This window comes from Carassius auratus, chromosome 1 (assembly GCF_003368295.1).
Source record: "Carassius auratus strain Wakin chromosome 1, ASM336829v1, whole genome shotgun sequence".
NCBI lineage: Eukaryota > Metazoa > Chordata > Actinopteri > Cypriniformes > Cyprinidae > Carassius > Carassius auratus.
Window position 1 is genome coordinate 31,833,828 of NC_039243.1, and position 19,223 is coordinate 31,853,050.

The window sequence follows — 19,223 nt, forward strand, 5'->3', positions numbered from 1 at the left end:
TTGTTCCACATCCTAACTAATGGATTTGTTTTTCATTTCAAATGTAAATGTTTCTTTTTGTGGGTTGCTTATCTTTTGTTTGCATCCTAATCTATAGTGATGAAGAGAATGTTCCTGAAGAGCCTTCATCAGTAAGACCAAGTCGCCGTGCAAAGATGGCTGCAATAGATAAAACAAAGCAGGATCTGACTGCACTAATGAACCAGGAGGCCAACGGTTCTTAAGAAGGTCCACTTTCGGAGCTAGTATGCATGTGAGCTTGTATGACAAACTGTTCCCTTATTTTTGCAATTTTAAGATTCTAGTATGACCAGTTGGCTTATGTCAATAATAGCTAATATTTGAAAGTTAGAAAAAATACTATGTGCATTTTTCAGTCTAAATAAAAGTTTAAAGCTGTAACACAGTTACTCTTAAAAATGTCTGCAAGAGCTTTTATTGTTCTAATGATTGAGACAGCTTCTTTGAAGGCAAGTATAAAAACAGAAAATACAACGTGTACATAATTTGTATGTTTATGTACAACATATAGCACCAGATAACAAGGTTACAGTGGCCAAAACTTCAAAATGGCAAGACAATATACAGAAGGCCTCCTGATGATTCTCATAACAAGCTTCATCTCCAGCATTTGGTTGGCATAGGTATAAAGATATAATGCACCATTTTTGTCTGTACTTTTGCCACTTTATGTTGGCACTGGGTATGTAGATGATGTGGCTGAATTTTTTTTTTTTTTAGCAGTTTCAGAACAAATCCTCTAGCTGACAAGTACCCATACACAATGGTTTAAATCTAATAGAATAAAATAGGTGGGAAATGAACATACACTTTCTCAAAAAAGATGCCTCTAAGGTGGTTCTTAACTTGTATTGCACAGACGCAAGCCAGTCTTGTTACAGAGAACCTAAATTAACTAAGATGACATGGACAGAGCCACAGATTGGTAACACGCACATCAGATGGGAACTAGAGCTAACATCACAGTATTTAAATAGATAACTAAACATGCATGCTGTAGAACCAGTTTTAATGTTTTTGGTAGGGGCTTAAATGAATGACATGGTTTCAACAATGGGTTAATCAGTTTAGACCATGCCTTGCCAGTAGATTTCAGGAGGTAGGCGTCACATACTGCAATATATCAGAAATTAAAGTTTGCACAACAAAAGTTCTTGTATTGAAGAAACAATATGTGAAACATTTGCCTCTTGATCATCTTAAAACATTTTAATAAAAAAAGAAAGAAAATAGAATCTTACATCTTTGTGAGTAAAACATTGCACCAAAAAAATACACTGTACATTACAACAATGGTTTAAGTCAGAAATGAGAAAATGTAACTGGTAGCTAGTCTGGGTTTGGTAGTGCAAAGAGAACATAAAGCTGGATGTAAATTAATGCTTAAATGATTTAGAAACAATTTGGCAAAGAGTAAATTCACAGGAGTTGTTTCAATAAATACAGAACTAGAGGATTCTTTTTTGTTTGTTTGTTTTGGAGGACATTACACATTTTCAAATTTCAGAATGCTTTTCTAGTACTTTTTCAACTCTGGGCAGTATCTGTATGGAACATTAACAGTACGTAAAACTTGATTTAAAACAAATTCCCAACTTAAAAAGAGTGACATGGTTTAAAAAAAAAAAACATTCACCAAAAATAAAATAATCCTATTTAAAGAGCTCTTACAACGCCAAAAATTATAAAATGTAAAGAAATGAACTTGTCTTTTCCAGAATTATATAAGTTGCCTTCAACTTGAACTCTTGAGACTCCAAAGTCACAGGTTAGGCAAATCAAACCATATACTGCTCTTGTGACCTTCGGTACTCCTTCATGTAACTACTAGAATTTCTCTTGCTCCGCACCAAAAGTAAAATTTAAGGGAGATTTTAAAGCTACATAAAACATAAAAACACAAATCAAGTTTAAATAGTGCAAAAAGTGTCTAAAAGTTGTATTTTTTTGTTTGTTTTTGCTACATGACGCTTGCCGAGGTCGTGTGTCAAAATGCTTGTGATACTCAGCCAGACCCCTCATGAAAGGCACCTTATGTTAGAGTTCAAGAAAATGCCTTGCCCAAAACTGGTTCCATGTTATTTCAATGACCCTGTAAAGCACAAATTGGAGACAAATTTGAGTTCCCAAAGACAGTACGGTCTAAAAAACATGGCATATTCTCTTTTTAAATCTTTATCTGATAAATAAAAAAAACTAACTTTTTGATTTAATATCAAATTTTTAAAAATTCTTTACCAAAGCCAGAAACATACTTTATGCCAGCTTGCAGATAGGAGTGCATGGTCAACACAACAATCAGGTTAAACATACTTGACATGCACAGTTGCATCGGTCTTGCAGTAACAACCCTCAGTACTACTTTGTCAGAATGAGTTACATTCAAATATGTCGACATTAAAGGAATGCACTTTTTTTTTTTTTGGTGAAAATGGACTCATTTTCCAATTCCCCTAGAGTTAAACAGTCTCGAATCCATTCAGGCGATCTCCGGGTCTGGTGGTAGCACTTTTAGCTTAGCTTAGCATAGATCATTGAATCGGATTAGACCATTAGCATTAGACCGTTAAGAGTTTCTATATTTTTCCTATTTGAAACTTGACTCTTCTGTAGTTAATTTTTGTGTACTAAGACCAACGGAAAATGAAAAGTTGTGATTTTCTAGGCTGATATGGCTACGAACTATACTCTCATTCTGCTGTAATAATCAAGGAACTTTACTGCCGTATCATGGGTGCAGTGATATTACCGGCCTAGAAAAAAACAACTTATTTTCTGTCAGTTTTGGCTCACAGAAGAGTCAAGTTTCAAATAGGAAAAATATAGAAACTCTTTGGGTCATTTTTGACCGAGATTCTTACGGTCTAATCAGATTCAATGATCTATGCTAAGCTAAGCTAAAAGTGCTACCACCAGACCCGGAGATCGCCTGAATGGATTCGAAAATGATAAACCTCACCTTTTTAACTCTAGGGGAGTTGGAAAATTAGCTTAATTTATAAAAAAAAAAAGTGGAGTGTTACTTTTAACCGGATTGGTAATTATGCATTTATGCGAGTATATTTTGGAAAATTTTGCTTTAAACTTGCTCTGCTATCTTATTCATAACAGAGCGTTTATAGCTAGAACATGTTTGCGTACTTGCATAGAGTATGTTTTCGGCATAACAAAAAAATTATGCTAAAAGAAGACTTACCGAGTACAAAGTCACACCACCTCGCTCCCAGGACACCCCTGCTGCGCCTTGATTGTCTGATGATCTTTGTTGGAGGGGATGGACTTGTGCTGGCACTTTTCCGTTTGCCTCTTTTTCTACCTTTCTTGCTCAGGCTTTTTGGGGATTTGGGCAGCTGTACTGGAGAGTTACCTGTACTTGGAGACGACACTCCCAATGTAACATCCTCATTCTCTTCTTGTTCATCATATAGCTTTACTGTGCAATTGTTACATTCCTCTGTCATTGACTTTGTGTTTGGGGAGTTGATCTTTTTCAGAAACACCCTGCACTCCTGTAGGGACTCTGGACTCCAAGCTTGGGAGCTGATTCTGTTCTGCTTTGAAATATTGGCAATCATTTTCTGAGGAGTTTTGACTAGAAGCTTTAATGCATTTTGAACTTTCATGACTGGTCTGGATGTCTTGTCTACCAAGTTGGGCATTTCTTTCAATAATTCTAGAGTCTTAGCACCTGAAGTCATTGTCCTCATCTGGTCACGAAAAAATTTGTGCGCTCCTAATTTTATCCTAGGCCCGGTTTTAAACTTTAGCTTTGCTTTTAGCAGAGCTTTTCTGTAGACAACCCATGTGCTTCTAGACATAGGCATTTGCTGCCTATCTTCATGCCTTGGTTTAAATGATGAGGTGTTAAAAAGTTTTCTCTTGGCTTGTGACATTGTTGACTTTGACAGTATTTCTTGTGCTTGCTTGAGCATTGACGGACTCTTTGGGACGACTTTAGCAAATTTCTTGACATGTTTCCTGAGTCTCTCTGCTTGTGGACTTGGGCAAATATTCACTTTGCAATTGGGTCTGCTCATGTTGTAGTGAAAGATGTCCTTGGGATTTCTTGCAGTTGCTTTCTTTACAATCGCAAGGGATTGAGTTTCTGTGGACTGCATAAACCAAGTGCAGAGCTTCTCCATATTATAGTTTTTCTCAAAAAGCATTTTGATGGCAGAAGCAGACTTCTCAGCAGAACCATCAAGCTTCTCACAAGGTTTCGGTTTAAGATCAGTTTTAACCTCTCCTGATTTGTTAGCCTCCGGGACATCTGATACCCAAGTGCTGGACATTAGCCTGATCCTCCTAGCCAACTCTTCATTTAAAGTTTCAGGTGATGCAGAGGTGGGCCACCACCTGAAGTCCTCATTCAGTGAAAAAATAGAGTCCATCGAAACAGCAGAAAAACGGACAATGTCTTGTACGCGACTGACATACTTGGTCTTTATGGAAAGTGCATTTTTTGGGAGCTCCTCTTGTGCGTTCTTTGTATTCTGGCTGGCCTCACAGCTAACCTTATTCAGCAGTAGTTTTCGTGACCTGCGAACCAATGCACAGGATCTGGCAGTAGCTACAGAGTGGAGTAAATGAATGGAGGGTTTCCGCTCTCTAACCGAATGCCTCACTGGTATGACCTGCCCTCTGGTATTCTGGTTATGTTCTTTTGGTGCAGCCCCTGTATCCTTGCGAATGTTATTAGGAATGCTAATTGTCTCCTGATCTTTAGAAAGTTGAAATTCATCACAAAGTGTCTTTCTGAGAATTTGAATATCTTTTGTGTCCCTTTTTAAATGTATCTTTCTTTGCCTTGGCGACCCTGTGGTGACAGTGACCGAGATCCCAGAAATTTTGACTTTTGGAGGTCTTCCTGGTTTTCTTGACACTGCTGTGTCACTCAGTCTTTGACATTTGATGTTGCTGCTAGAATAGATGCATTTCCTCTCTTCAATAGGCATAACAAAATGGAGATCTTTGGTAATTTGATCATTACTACTCATGTTTCCAAAACATGTTTTACTGTCCGTTCCACCATTTAATACTTCAGAAACATGCTGCTCTGTTGGGAAATTACTCAAATCTTCAGAAACGACTCTTTTTGCCCTTCTTGATCTTCCATACATTATAGTGATTTTTAGATTTTTGTTTTCATCATCCTTGCAAGTCATTTCTGATGTTCTTTGACTCACTCCACTGGAACCACTTGTACCAGTGGAAGAACTTACATCAGTTGTTTTGGGTTTCGGAGGTCTGCCAATAGGGCGTTTCACAGATTTCTCAATATGTGGTCCTATTTTTTTGGGGCGCCCAGGACGCCTTTTTACTGGAGTTGTTTGATGTACACTTGGTAGTGTTTCTTGGATTCCACCTTCTTTGCTTGAACAACCGGGCAATAATGCATTGAGTGAAAGCACTTTCGGTGAAGTGCACTTGTTCCCACTGCGCTCAACTGTTCTCCGTGGAGGAGATTCAAAGACAGATTTGTGGAAATGTTTGTCTATGGCACTGCCTGCCCATGAGGATTCCATACATGGATCAAACATCTCTCCATGGGAATTTGAGCCAGAGGCAGCTGCTTTGAGAGTATATTTTACACCATCTTCACCGGTCACAGAGGAAACAAACATGAGCTTTATTGGACTTTCATATTTCATTCCAGACAGGCTTGCTTTAGCCTGCTGTGCACTCTCAATGGTAGTAAAGTTAGACATAGTTTCAGTAGGACTGTGTGGGTCAGTGTTTAGACTGTTGGTTCTATGGCGTTTACATCTTTTTGACGGCAAGGTGGATGGCCTTTTTCTTGCACTCTCACCATTACTCTTAAGCTCACATGGTGACTCTTTTATGGATAGAATCTCATCTTTCAATGAAGTTGTGTTCTGTGGCAGATCACAGTCTTCTTGTTCATCCTTAGTTTGAGAAGGCTGCTTGTCACATACATGACTTGGCCAGGAGATTTCTTCTGAAGAGCTAAGTGCTGTTAAGGTGCTGTCCTTAGGGGAATGCTTGAATAAACTTTCTGAAAAACAGGCTGCAAAATACATCTTTCGTGGCTCAGTAACATAGGAAGAGAAACGCTGAGGTGGTACTATATTTCGTCTGGCTCTACCAACTTGAAGAGTCTGATTTTTCTTTTTGCGGGTTTTCGCTTTTACCTTCTGGTCTCTACCTGTTGTTTGTAATTGTGGCCTTTCATCTGGAGGCAGTGGTTCTTCAAGACGTACAGTATTTGGTTTAGTTTCTTGGCTCTCTTGATTTTTCAGTGTCTCATTTTGTGCATGTGTTTTCAGATTTTCTAAGGTATTTTTTACAGGTTCTGTGTACACAGTCTTGGATTTTCCGATTTTTCTTGGATGGAACTTTATGCATTCAGATTGTTCAACAAGAGAGTATGTTAGCTGTGCAGGTTTAACCGTTTTTAAGGACCTCTCTCTCTCAAACCACCTATTCCTCTTGAAATAGGATGGACTAAGACTGGCCAGATCTCTTTTGATTTGTAAGCTTCGTCTTCGTGATGATGGAAGGTCAGGGGACTTGCTCATGGCAACTAACGTTTCCAGTCTCTTACGGGAACGTGTCTGAGGGGATCGTTGCTCTGTGTTCTGTACATGCTGTTCTAAAAGCTCATTAAGGTTGTAATCTTTGTCGCTACTATTGTGTAGCACCGTTGTTATAATCTCTGTCAAATGTGTGTCATCTTGTGTCTTGGAGATTTGACTGGCATGGTTCGTGAGATTTTGTTCCTTCTCTGAAGGTTGGATACTCCTGAGCTTCTCAGTGACTCTATCCATTAGATCTCCTATAAAAGATCCACACTGGTGGTCATTCTCTGCTTGTGCATGCAACATTACACCCTTTTCACGACATGCATCAGGAGATCCCATACGTAGAAGAGTGTTAGAGTACAAAGCTGTATCTTCATCCTCGGTTCTGTGAGGTAGGAGAGAAGGAGGGGTCATGTTCATGGACTTGCAGTCCTGAATGTGGAAGAGACTGGACTTCACAGCTATTTTACAATCCAGGTCCATTGGCTTTGGTGATAGTGGTGGTGGGGAGGGGCTACGGCTTCCTTTACATCTACAATCACCCCGATGGGTGATAAGAGCTTCCCTTACGTGAGAAATGTAAGTATGATCACCATTGTGCTGATGTTGGTGTGATGTTAGTTTTGAGTGAGTACAACAAACAGTGGGGTTGGAACCGATGTCTTGGCCAACACACGCCATAGATGTATTTTGGCAGGAATGGCCATGAATGTTCCTCAGACAGACGCATAGAGGAGAAAATGCACACGTTGGATGCCTACAAGCTGTTCTGCAACAAATGCCAACATTTACTGAGCAGTCACTTAATGAAAGCATTGGGGCCTCATTAAGTGTTTTTTTATCAGCATGGGAACAGAGGGATCCAGCCTTAAGTTCTCTTCTTTGAGCATCCAGCAGAGTTACAGAGGTGTTATAATCTTCTTGCACGTCCTTTAAAATATGATAGAGCAGCAGTCTGTGATGAGAACAAAGTGAAGACAGGACCTTCTCCAACACAGTGACTCTACAGCCCGCTGGGGCATTAGAGCCATCTTCCTTCTCCGATCTCGACTGGTCTTCCATGCATGGCCCTAAGGAACTACATAAATAAATCGGGTTAAGTCATTACTCAATCACTGGCATAATCAGCTTTTCATGAATGTGAGCTGAGCTACGACACTCATTTCTTTTTCACTCCGTTATAACCTGTAATAGATTAAAGGATTTATAAAATCCTACTATAAAAGACATACTGAAGAATTATAAAGTTTGCACAGCTGTAGTTAAATGAGCAATGCTCATCTTGTTGAAGGCACCAAATGACATTGCATTGCAAAGGTGTTAGATCCTTACAGAATGTATAAACTGAATTAAATGTGTAAACGCCACAGATAAAGCATTATTCCACCTCTGTCAGCTTATGCGTGGATTAGAAATGAGCAAAAAAGTACAAACAACTCAGTACATGGAACAATTTTTTATTGGTAACTTGAAGGCAAAGGATGGCGATTGTAGTAACGCTTACACTCAGGAAAACTATACAGAATATTTTCATCAAACCTGAATCATTTTGTTTCCTGATTAATTTACGTGTTTCCCGACAAAACCGATTACAAACCAACAACATTGGCAGGCAATAAGTTATCTATTTTGAAATTAAAATACAACTACCCCAAAAGGGTAACACAGAGAATGTTTGAAAAAGTACATAAAAAAATCACATTTTTAAATGCAGGGTAGTTAAAACAGACTGGAATTATATGCCTTCAGTATTCCATCTTATTACAATTAATTCAATTCTAGCTTTGATTAGCTTTTACCCTGAAATGTTAAAAAGAGACCACATCAAATATATTTCAGACACAAATGCATGCTTAAAAGACCAATTAACTTCTAGTTGACAAAAAAACATCATAAAGATCAAATATATTAACCTGTCTAGGATTAAAAAGAAAAAAAGGTGGGCATGTAGTAGAGGAACATTACAGGACAAGAAACTCACTGAGGCATGCAAGTGCAGTATAGCATTTCACATAACAATGTGCAAGAGAACAGAAGTGCTTCAACAGAAAACTAACACATTTAAACTTCATATTCTGATTACATCGAAAGAAATAACTCACAACACAAATACAATTAGATGATAAAATTAGAGGGAATAATACAAAATCAATTTTAGTGCAACAAATATATGCATAAATAACTGATTGCAAAATGACTTATATCCTGCACCTGTTATGAATATGAAATTACACATATTTCGAAAGGCCTACACTGGTGATCCATTTAATGATCCATCTATAATATTAAGCCAAACTATTCTCAGTGAGAAGTGAAAAACAATAATCGTATGCCTCTCTGATCTATAACTACTCCTGAACAATCTGTCCCCATTAAATGGGAGAAAACAAACTAGCTTTGGATGAACCATATTTGGCTCCATAACAGAATCCCAAGGAGCCTTATTTTGATATAAAAGAACAGTTCTAACTTCTCGACCATGCTCTGTTTTTATATGACTGTTGTTACCCTGAGATTAATAATGTTTTTGGACTGAAATTATACAGGACACTAATATTAATAAGAACAGCAATGTGAAATAAGAGATCAACATTCACCAAAGGGAGCCTAAAAGGATCCCACTTATGAAAACATGAGAGTGCAGCGCTGACAACACATGTATATGATTTCAATAATAATAATAATAATAAAAAATCTGCATGACCACCCTTTACATTAAAAGTGAAACTGTGACTGTGGCATAACTATCCCCGAGAGAAAAAAGCAAAACTTTAACAGTAAGTATGGTAACTGTATATAAATCCACAATACCGATTTTAGTAGTATACAAATATTTTTTGATTTATGTAAAACTGCTAGAGTAACCGAGCAGTAGCTGTAAGAGCAGGCACGGTGCTGTTAATTTTAAGAGCTGTGAAGAACATTCAGGGTGGTTGGATAAATGTTTCTAAATTAAATTAAGATTATCTCAGTTCTTTTAGGGGAGGGGGATTTAACATTTGAGGAACAATAAGAGGTAAACCATTTACAGAACATTTACAACACAAAGATAAAACACATTAACAATGCATTTGGAAACGTTCATATTTCCAAAGCTTCAATCACAAAATTCACAATGCTTCAGCTACACTTTGCAAAGCTCTACAAGTATACTTGTGAATCAGATATCTGAACGATGCTAAAAAGATGCCATTCAAAGTCAGTATATGGCATTTTCTCAACGCAAGTATGAAATAATAACGTGTATCACAAGTATGTGTGCATCTTTTGTAAAGTGCAACTGAATCTTATATTCCAACCTCCCTAACTCAGTTTTAAAAAGTTTGATAAAGAAAGTGATTCAGTTGTATAATAGGTAATTAAAAGCTATAATAATCATTAACATGAAAGAAAAAAAACACCACAAAGCAAGAGCAGCAAAACTGTTGAAACCTGGACATAAAACAAAGCAATTCAGAGCAGCACTTGGATCAGGATTTGCAGTTCTGTCCCATAAGTGCATCATGAAATACGGACCAGGCGAAATTCTGATCCAAGTTCAGCAGCACCCAACTCTAAACTGCTTCGCTCAAGGAGTGCGTGAATGGAGTGGCAAAATGACCCTGAACGGTTTCGTTTCAGCAGGCAGTTAATGCAACTATGTTTTTAGTTTGAGCAACACAACAATTTAGAGTAGAACTCAAATCTGCAACGTTGAGAATTTCAGTAGTTCTGATTGCTGAAAAAGCAATTATTATTCAGTGTAAAACAGACATTCGCTGAGACTGCCGTCCAGCACTTTTTTCCCCTCTGTGCATCATTCTGACATGCATTACGTTGCAACTTACCCCGTATGATTTGCAGAGTAGATTTGCAGGCAAAAAAAAAGATACAAAGGGCAGGACATAAAATAAGAAAGCAATTAAATCAAAATAAAATCACTATCAGAGCAGAATGTGGGAAATCTCATCCACAGAAAGCCTGAGATGGTCCAAGCTTTCACTCCAATCATCTAACAACAGTCCTAATTAATATACTTCATAAAACTGATTACCTGCCAATAAGCATCAATAGCCCAAAATTTGCGGGAGTGGAAACTCGTACCCATATCTCCCCATTGCATATAAGGATGGACATCTCCCACCGATGAGTTAAGAGAGACGTTACAGTCATACCGTCACATAAAAATACTGCTGATAGACTTCAAATGAAACGACCAGTCGCTACAAAGACTAATTAGTGTGAAAGCTGCGTAGAACAATCATTAAGCTGAGGTTAGCTTATGTATGAACAAAACCTGAATATTATCTCTCTTCCTTTTAAGAGCAGTTAACTTAGAAATTAACAGTGCTTTACAATATTTTAAATATATATATATATATATATTCATATAGATATCCACAGTGAAACCCCTGAATAGATTTTTTGAAGGCATGTTTTGTAACTTGATAAAATGTACCATTTAAGCTGTGGCTGAGGATTCAAGTGTAACTTCCTAGTCTGAATGAGGTCCTGACTGCATGTTAAAAACAAAACCAGAAATAAAATCCTTGTTGGTTGAAGTTTAGGCGATGTTTTCGGTAAAACCATCATCTCTCTCTTTCTCTAGGAAATTGTGGAGGTTTTGGTTTTGAGTTAAGACTGGTTGTAGGCAGTAGATGAGGCGTTGGTTGTTGTCCCTGACTTTCCGGAGCCTGAGGTTGCCGCTTCAGCAAGGCGGAGCTTCTTTTTTGGTGGGGTCTTGAGCGTGCCGGTGCGCTCTTTGACTTTGTACTCAAGTGTGCTGTGTGGAATCCCATAGACGCTCTGAGCTTTCGACACGCTCATCTTCCCACTCATCACCATGGCTATGGCCTCCTCTAGGATATCGTGGTCATATTGGCGATAACGGCCCCGCTTTTTCCGTGGCTGCTTGTCTCCACAATCAAGCATGCTTCCGGTGACGCTCCCGTTCTTCACGTTCAGACACAGTGGAGGCAGGTCGCCCTGGAGGAGACGTGACTCGAGGCCCGAGTGGCTTTCCATCAAGCCCTGTTTAGGGAGAATGGTCTTCAGCTTGTGGAAAGCAGCGGAGCTGTCAGAGGTTTTGTTGGCTTGGTACACAGCATCCACCAGGGTGGCCAGATCCAGCTGGGCTTTGGGCTGAGCACTGAAGCGTACCTGAGGGATTCGGATGTGTACAGCTGGCCCAGCGGCAGGACTCTGAGGAGATGTGGCTGGCGAGAAGCTGTTGTTCTGCTCCTGGAGCTGCGAGACCATCCTCTGCAAGGTTAACTGTTTAAGGTATGACGAGGCGGTCACGGTTGCTGGGAACTTCAGCTCGGTGTGCTCTGGTGATGCTAATGTAATTTTTCTTACTTCGGATTGCTCGAGTCGAGAGTCGTTGCTTGGGCTCACCGCCTCCGAGCCAAAACCGGGTGGCTCCCCTGCCCTCCGCTCTGGTGATAAGGCCTCTGTCTGGAGCTGTAAGGTTTTCTGAGGTATCCCCGTATAGTATGGCTGCTTTGTGAATGTCCAGTGATCCGGACCGAATATCTTTCAAAGCTTTCGAGAGCAAACCTTCTGCAAACTCAGAGCTGCGATCCAAATAGTCCTCTCTGATTGGTCTCCTAAGGGGAGGTGGGTGGGAGGATGAGAAACGAATGGGGTGAGCGGACCAATGACAGGACGCACTCAGGGTCCACTCCTTTACTGCCTTGTCTTTCGGTAACATCACTCGCTTCTCAATTGTCTGTATAACACAAAGCCTTTGAGTTGTTTGGGGATAAACGCTTTTTGTTTTTGGCTTTAGGTTGCAAACGATACTTCTTGGAAGGACAGTCTCTCGTCAATTGTGTGGAGAAAGAAAAGCATCTATGGAAGTACTTCCAGTATCTTTGCAATGCGGATGCATTTTGTAAGACTCATGTGAAAGTAATACTGCATGAATCAACGAATAGATCAATAAACAGATGAATAAATACAGGCGGCACAAAGGAACAAGTAAAGCCCCTGACTGCTGGCAAATGTGACGTTACCTTCCAACAAGTTAGAAAAGAGTCAACCCTTTGGCAGTGCAACAAAACAACCACTGAATTATATATAAAACATCAAATGTATGAGAAGTAGAATTTGTTCACACAAAATTATCAGATAGGATAAAAAAAATCATTTTCTGATCGATATTACGGTTAAAATGTTAGCATTTTGATACCAAGCTTTTCTCTGGCTTCGTTAGGATGACGGTCAACAGTCAAGCACACAACTTGGTAAACAAGAACAAGTACTCACCCTGAAACCTTTCGTTGAGGAGTTTCATTTTCCGACGATGCGTTTTTCTTAGAGAGGTCAAGTGCTCCATCTACTATGAAACGCAATCCATAAAAAAACATAACAAAAAAAAAAACAGCAATTAATATTAAGTCTGAGAGCAAATGCACAAGATCATTGCAAATAATGAAGTATTCGCTCACTCTGTAAATTCACCCTGTTTATTCAGAGTTGCGTACCTTTCAGAGACAAGCATAATTAATGAAAATCAATCGACTAGATTTTCTTGAAAAAAGTGACACTTTTGAGACTGAGCTACAAACTCCTGAATCTGACTGTGTGTTGGTCTCCTGAAGTGTAAAAGGATTTGTTTGTGGTGCTTACCTTTCAGGGCCTGAGAAGCTCGGCTGATGGTGAGGTCCAGAGGCCCGTCAGGATCTGGTTGATGAGGGAGAAGCTCAGAGCTGTCGCTCAGGCCATTCAGGCCCTCGTGAGCCTGGCTTTTACATGCATACTCGAAGGCGAATCTCCGAATCATCTTGCGCATCAACTCCTGCGCCACCAACGGTATACTGGAATCACAGCTCTGAGGGAATTCTGGGACATTGAAAAATACAGAACTAGTTAAAGATCTCATTGCATGCATTACGTTCCCTATGTAAAAGCAATTTTTTTTACTTTTACTACATATTTGACTTTAAGGATCTTAAGAATCTGGAGCTGATAAACTGAGCTCCATGGATGCATTGTGTATAAGACAACAACTGAAATGATTCTGAAAGCTTGCTCTCTAGATTTCTATTTATATAAAAAATACTAATATTTAAAATCACTTCTGTCCAATTGTCCATAAGTTCACGCCTGATTCTGCAAACTTTCTATCAAGTGACAGTTTACAATGTGATACCGTAGACTAGGGGTGAGCGATCTGACTATTTTTGATGATATGCACAATCTATTTTTCAAAAGAAATGTAGAGACTGTGACCAAATGTGACCCATTTCTGTTTACATGTAAAACATATCTTTCAGTTGGCAGAGTTATTAACACGTTAGAGTAATAAAGAAACATTCAAAGTATATTTTTAGTTTTAAGTGCGGGCTTAACTGGTCAAATACACACAAAAAAGGCAAGAAATGGAAAATTATCCAATTATCACGACGCATACCACGGTGTACATGTGACAAAAAACATAAGTGTGATTTTTAACAATATTTTTATTTATTGAAATTAATTTTATTTGCTATACTACTACTACTACTACTACTACTACTACTACTACTAATATAAATGTAATTACATACTCATTATGCATGGTAAATTATGTAAATTACAGCATTTAAATGGTAGAGTTCTCCTTGCTTTGTCACATAGTGTCTCAGTGGCTGGGTAAAATAGTGAATATTTGTAAAATCTATATATTGAATAATGTGTCAAATAATGTTCTTTGACTTTTCTTCCAGTGGGGAAGCATCCAGAAACTACAATAGTTTACTATGCATTAAATTGAAATTAAATTAAATACAATTTATAGTTTAGCAAAAATACCAATAAGAAAGAAATGCACCGGGACTCTTATTTTGAAATTTCTTAAGTATTGTGGGCTGATCCTTCAGATAAGAGCTAAAATATGCAGTCTTGCAACAGTATAAAACATTATATGAAGGCCATAAAGCAGACATAATTTTCATAATTCATCAACTCGAGATCATAAGCAATCGCTTGGTATAAATGTGCACTATTCATTGATTGAGAATCGCTTTGAAGCAGTTGTTTTTTTAATTAAATCACAGCCTAGGATGTTTGAGATTTTTTAACATCCCTAAAATATAACATCAAACCTAAAATGATCATTAAGACATTTGTTTAACCATGCATTTCATGCATTGAAGACTTTATGACATTCAATTTAAGAAAACTAATGCTTCGCAAATGCGAGGCTTAGTAAAAAATTCAATTTTTTAAAGAAATGCAATGGTTAGAAGTTGTAATGGATGGTAGCACTGGTACTAATGCATGTAACAGCTGTAATAAAAACTTCACTACCTATGGATAATAAGAATAAAAATGTACTCCTCACCCTTCTTACGAAATAAAGCATTGAGGAATCGGTCTGCTTGGCACTGGAGTTTATCAGAGGTGGACGGGCCCTGAGGTGGGGGGGTTTCAGCAGGGGGTGGCGAGCCAGGAACAGCCACTGCAGGATGGTCCTATGTCACGAAAGATCACATACACCCCAAACAAGCACTGATTATAGTCTCACAGCATTGAGTTCTGCTCAATTATAATTATGCTGAATGCACTTACAATGTGTTTAACCATACATTACAAAGATTAAAACACCCAGAAACACAGACAACTATTTGTTATATACAAACAGAGCTCTACAGTGCAACCATTCAGTCGCATTTAATAAAACACACTGAAGATAAAATAAAAAAAATAAAAAAACACTGTGCAAAATACAACAGTTAGAATTATAAAAGATTTTTTAAATATGAAAAGAATTGGTAAAATCTTACTAAACATGATTTACTTGTCACCATCTACTGGTGGATTAATTTTCTGTTTTAAAGCATCAATGTAATTATTTTAATATTTCTATACACAAACTAACATACATTTGACATAAAAATTACACATTTGATAAGGTTAGGGAAAAAAAATCCCTTGTAAATCAATTTAAGGAGGCAAATATCACCAATAATGTACTTTTTTTTTCTTTTTAGAGCTGCTTTACAGCAGAATTGACTTCTGTTTGCATCATTGAATCATTATTTTTCTGTTTGTCACTGCTTTGAAACGATATGTATTGTATAAAACACGAAGTTAAAAAGTTAATTTCTGTCTTACCAGCTAACACCCCATAATAAGCACATCTTTTCTGTGGTTTCTGAGGGTTGACTTACATTCAGTTTCTCTAGCTGCAGGTTGCAAAAGGAGCAGTTTGCATTCACGGACCAATCATCCACCGCCTCTGGTTCACACTCTGAGCGAGAATCATATGAATAACCATCAGGTAAGCTGAAGCATTGATACCATGAGAGAGAAAGACCGAGCACAGTCAGAACACAACATAAAACTCACCATCAAATATATTGAGATCTTGCAGCAGCCTTGGTCCATATATGCCCTCCAGAATACTTTCAAACCCTGCAAACAAATACAATATAGTCTTACCTGTGTGAAATCCTAAAAGCAGTCATATTTTGAATCTGTCACAACCCCTGCTGGCCAGGTTTTGTGAAATGATCGATGGTTTATTTGAACATATATAAATTTAAAACAGTTTCCCGTTTACAATACTGGCTAATAAAAACCAATTTAACATGCAATGTATTATTCTATCAAATAGACCAACAAGCAAAAGAAAATCATTAACTGCAAGACAAGGCCTAATTAACCAAATGTCAGGTGGTCCTAATGCTATGATATGTGTAAATATTATCATTTAGAAATACTTTTTATACAGAAGTGAGAAAAACTCATATTTCCAGCGCTACTGCCCTTCACTGCAGCTGAATTCACATTATGTCTTTACAAAAGCACAAACAAAAGTTCACCCAAGAATGTCACATTCTGCAAATATGGTGCATTTTGGTATTGCATGAATTTCTGTATTCATGCTTAAAAACCTCAGAGGCCTTGACCTTCTCGACTGCATCCGGCCCTCAAAACCATACAACAAATCATGATCTATTAAACTGAGATTCAACAGATTAATTCCACTACTCTATTGAAATAAAAAACTATTTTAACAACCTAGTTGTGCCCACATTTTGCTCGTAATGTTAGAAACAGAATTGCCAATAGGCATTTCTAATCAAAACATTAACGTGCATTTTTCTTATTCATGCAAAGTAGCGTTTAAAACAACAACGTATTAAATACATGTCAACAGTTTCACATAAACCCAGAGGTTTTTTAGTGAACAGTTTATGCAGTAAACATTGTGTGTGATGTGTTTTTTAATTATCATTGAAATCTGGCTCATTTTCAAATCGTTTGTTGTAAATAAACATCTCAGAAAACATGGTATGTGGCTTTTTGTTACGAAACTGGGCATCATTTTCATCCATGTCTTCTGTAGAGGACGCCAGGACAAAGGGTTAATCACTAATCAGGCGTTATGGAGAAACACAATAAAAATTATAGATATAATTCTATAAAATTTGATATTCTTATGAAAAAGTTGCAAAGTTTTTAATTTTACTCCCATTATTACACTTCTTTTTTCATTATGGTTTGTCCCAGAAACACACGGATATGCAAATAAGATGCAATGGTATTAAATAGGAATACCTATTTATGGACATTTCATATCTATTTATTATTCCTTTTTTAATAACTCAGTCCCGACGTCCACTGAATAAAATGTTTTTCTACATTTATGTTTTATCCTCCAACCCTTGTAATGACTAAAAAATAAAAAAATAAATAAAAGAATAAATTCAAGTAAACTTATTTTTTCGTCTGGTTCCCAAGAGGATATTTTAAAAGATTAAACCGGGGTTCTAGTTAACTAACTTTACCCGCTTTCCAAACATTAAAAAAATCTCTAATGACTTATCAAAACAGTAACGTTACTACTTTAGGACATCATCGCAAAAATGACTGACGTTAACGTTAAATAATTCACGCAGGAGCCTCAGAAAGCTGGACGCTCTTGTTATTATAATTCAATCACACGGTCGTTCGTACATCGGTATTCGGTGCAGAAAGGGTCAGTGAGTGCAAAGCTAACTCGGTTATCGAGGAATCAAGAAGTAGGGACAAAGAAAATGGATCCGGTAGAGCCCGCTCGGCCCTTGTCCGTTTTTTCCGTTAGCCACAAAAGCTTCGCGCGGACGACGGTTCTACACTAACGATATTTTTGAACTTGACACACGCTCGCTTAGCAACTCCGAAAGCTAACAGCGGCTGAGGGAGACTCGGGCGAGAAAAACCCGAGCGGACCGTGCGATAGGTCCGCTCACGGAGCGGTGGTTTAATCTTACCGACACAGTGGATGAGTTTGTGCCGCCATGAGTCGAGTTCCCTCCGGAATCCTTTTCTTTCGACCGTGCATTTGGAGCTCCGGCACTGGGTCGCCATTCTTTCCGTCCTCCTTCCCCCCGGCTCTGAGCGTGACGTCACCGCGCGTCATCCTTATCACGGTTCCGATTGATTGACACGTGTCAGAACAAGCAAGGGGCGGGGCTTAGCGATGTAAACAACCTTCCCTTAGTATGCGCATTTATTTAGTAGAATCGCTGGATGAGTACTCTTTTGAGTACAGTAGCTAGTTGTGTACTTGAATACCAGTGTTTAATTTAATTTAGGTTATTAAGCTGAAATGCCTGCACCTGTCAACTTAGGTTAAATAACATCGTATCACTAATAAATTAAATAATAGTTTCTTGTTTTCTTCCTATCAACCTCACTTGTGATAATCATCAATCACATATGCTTATTGTGAGCATAAAATATCAGATCTTATGTAAAAGCTTGGTTGGTTTAATCATCAACGACAAGCAGGTAATAATGGCAATTCAGTGCTAAAATGGCAGCTTGTTCAATAATACTGCAGGAGTGGCACAGAAATGCAGCTTTACCAGACAGGAGAATCAATCAGATACTGCATTATGTCAACCAAAACGTAATTCAAAATGTACAATTTCCCATTAAACTATGGCGAATCATGAATTATAAATCTACATGTGTCCTTTTGTCTTTACATTTCAATATCAACATCAAACACAATGTGTGCCCCTCCCCCATTTCACTAAAGTGACACACACACACACACACACACTTCTAATGAATGTATATGAAGTCCAACTGTCCAGAAAGAGGAAGGCACTCAGAGAGAACAGATGGAGTTAATGCCCAGCTGAGCATCTGTCACACACGCACAAACACACACACACACACACACACACACACACACACACTGAGTGAGTGAGAGAGAGTGTGTGAGAGAGAGAATATATCTGTTTTACAATTTAGTATGTTGCTTTTAATTCAGATGCACATTAAAATGATTTCATATTCTCTTTCTCCATTTTAGATCAATATTACAGGTCACATATCAAAGTATTGATCAACCTGTTTAAATTTTATACAACGTGTCCATGTGTGTACAAGACATGCAGACATCAGTGTAATCGGAGATCATTTTGATCTGATTTTTGATTTGAACTGGAAAAGCAATAAACATTCCAGGTCTCTAATAATTTCCGAGCTTTGCTGTTTGAGTAACAGCTTTGTTAGGATGACTACTTGCATGTATTCAGTCATTAACTAACAGTGCAGAATTTAATAATGTGCATTCATTTATTGCACACATGTATTTTGCTGATGACTACATCCATTTCTGCTTTTGAAGTCTCTCTGAGGAGGTCTAACATTAAATTAGCTTACTTTGAAGGATTCAAACATATGAAGTTATTT

The 19,223-nt window shown here is 38.1% G+C and overlaps 1 protein-coding gene and 1 pseudogene across 4 annotated transcripts in view; one reads left to right on the top strand and one right to left on the bottom strand.

Annotated features, from left to right (window-relative positions):
• LOC113107769 (condensin complex subunit 3-like) overlaps positions 1–13,316 on the top strand; it is a 25,736-nt gene extending 12,420 nt beyond the window's left edge. For 3 of the 4 annotated variants that reach the window (XM_026270490.1, XM_026270472.1, XM_026270498.1), the window contains one exon: positions 98–1,253. In XM_026270490.1, the coding sequence (XP_026126275.1) occupies positions 98–224 (127 nt within the window). In that variant the 3' untranslated portion in view covers positions 225–1,253. Of the gene's footprint in view, positions 1–97; positions 1,254–13,182 lie in introns of those variants that run through there. The other variant, XM_026270481.1, reaches the window with a different exon arrangement.
• On the bottom strand, positions 8,005–17,930 carry LOC113107789 (ligand-dependent nuclear receptor corepressor-like protein; annotated as a pseudogene).
• Positions 17,931–19,223: the final 1,293 nt, after the last annotated feature.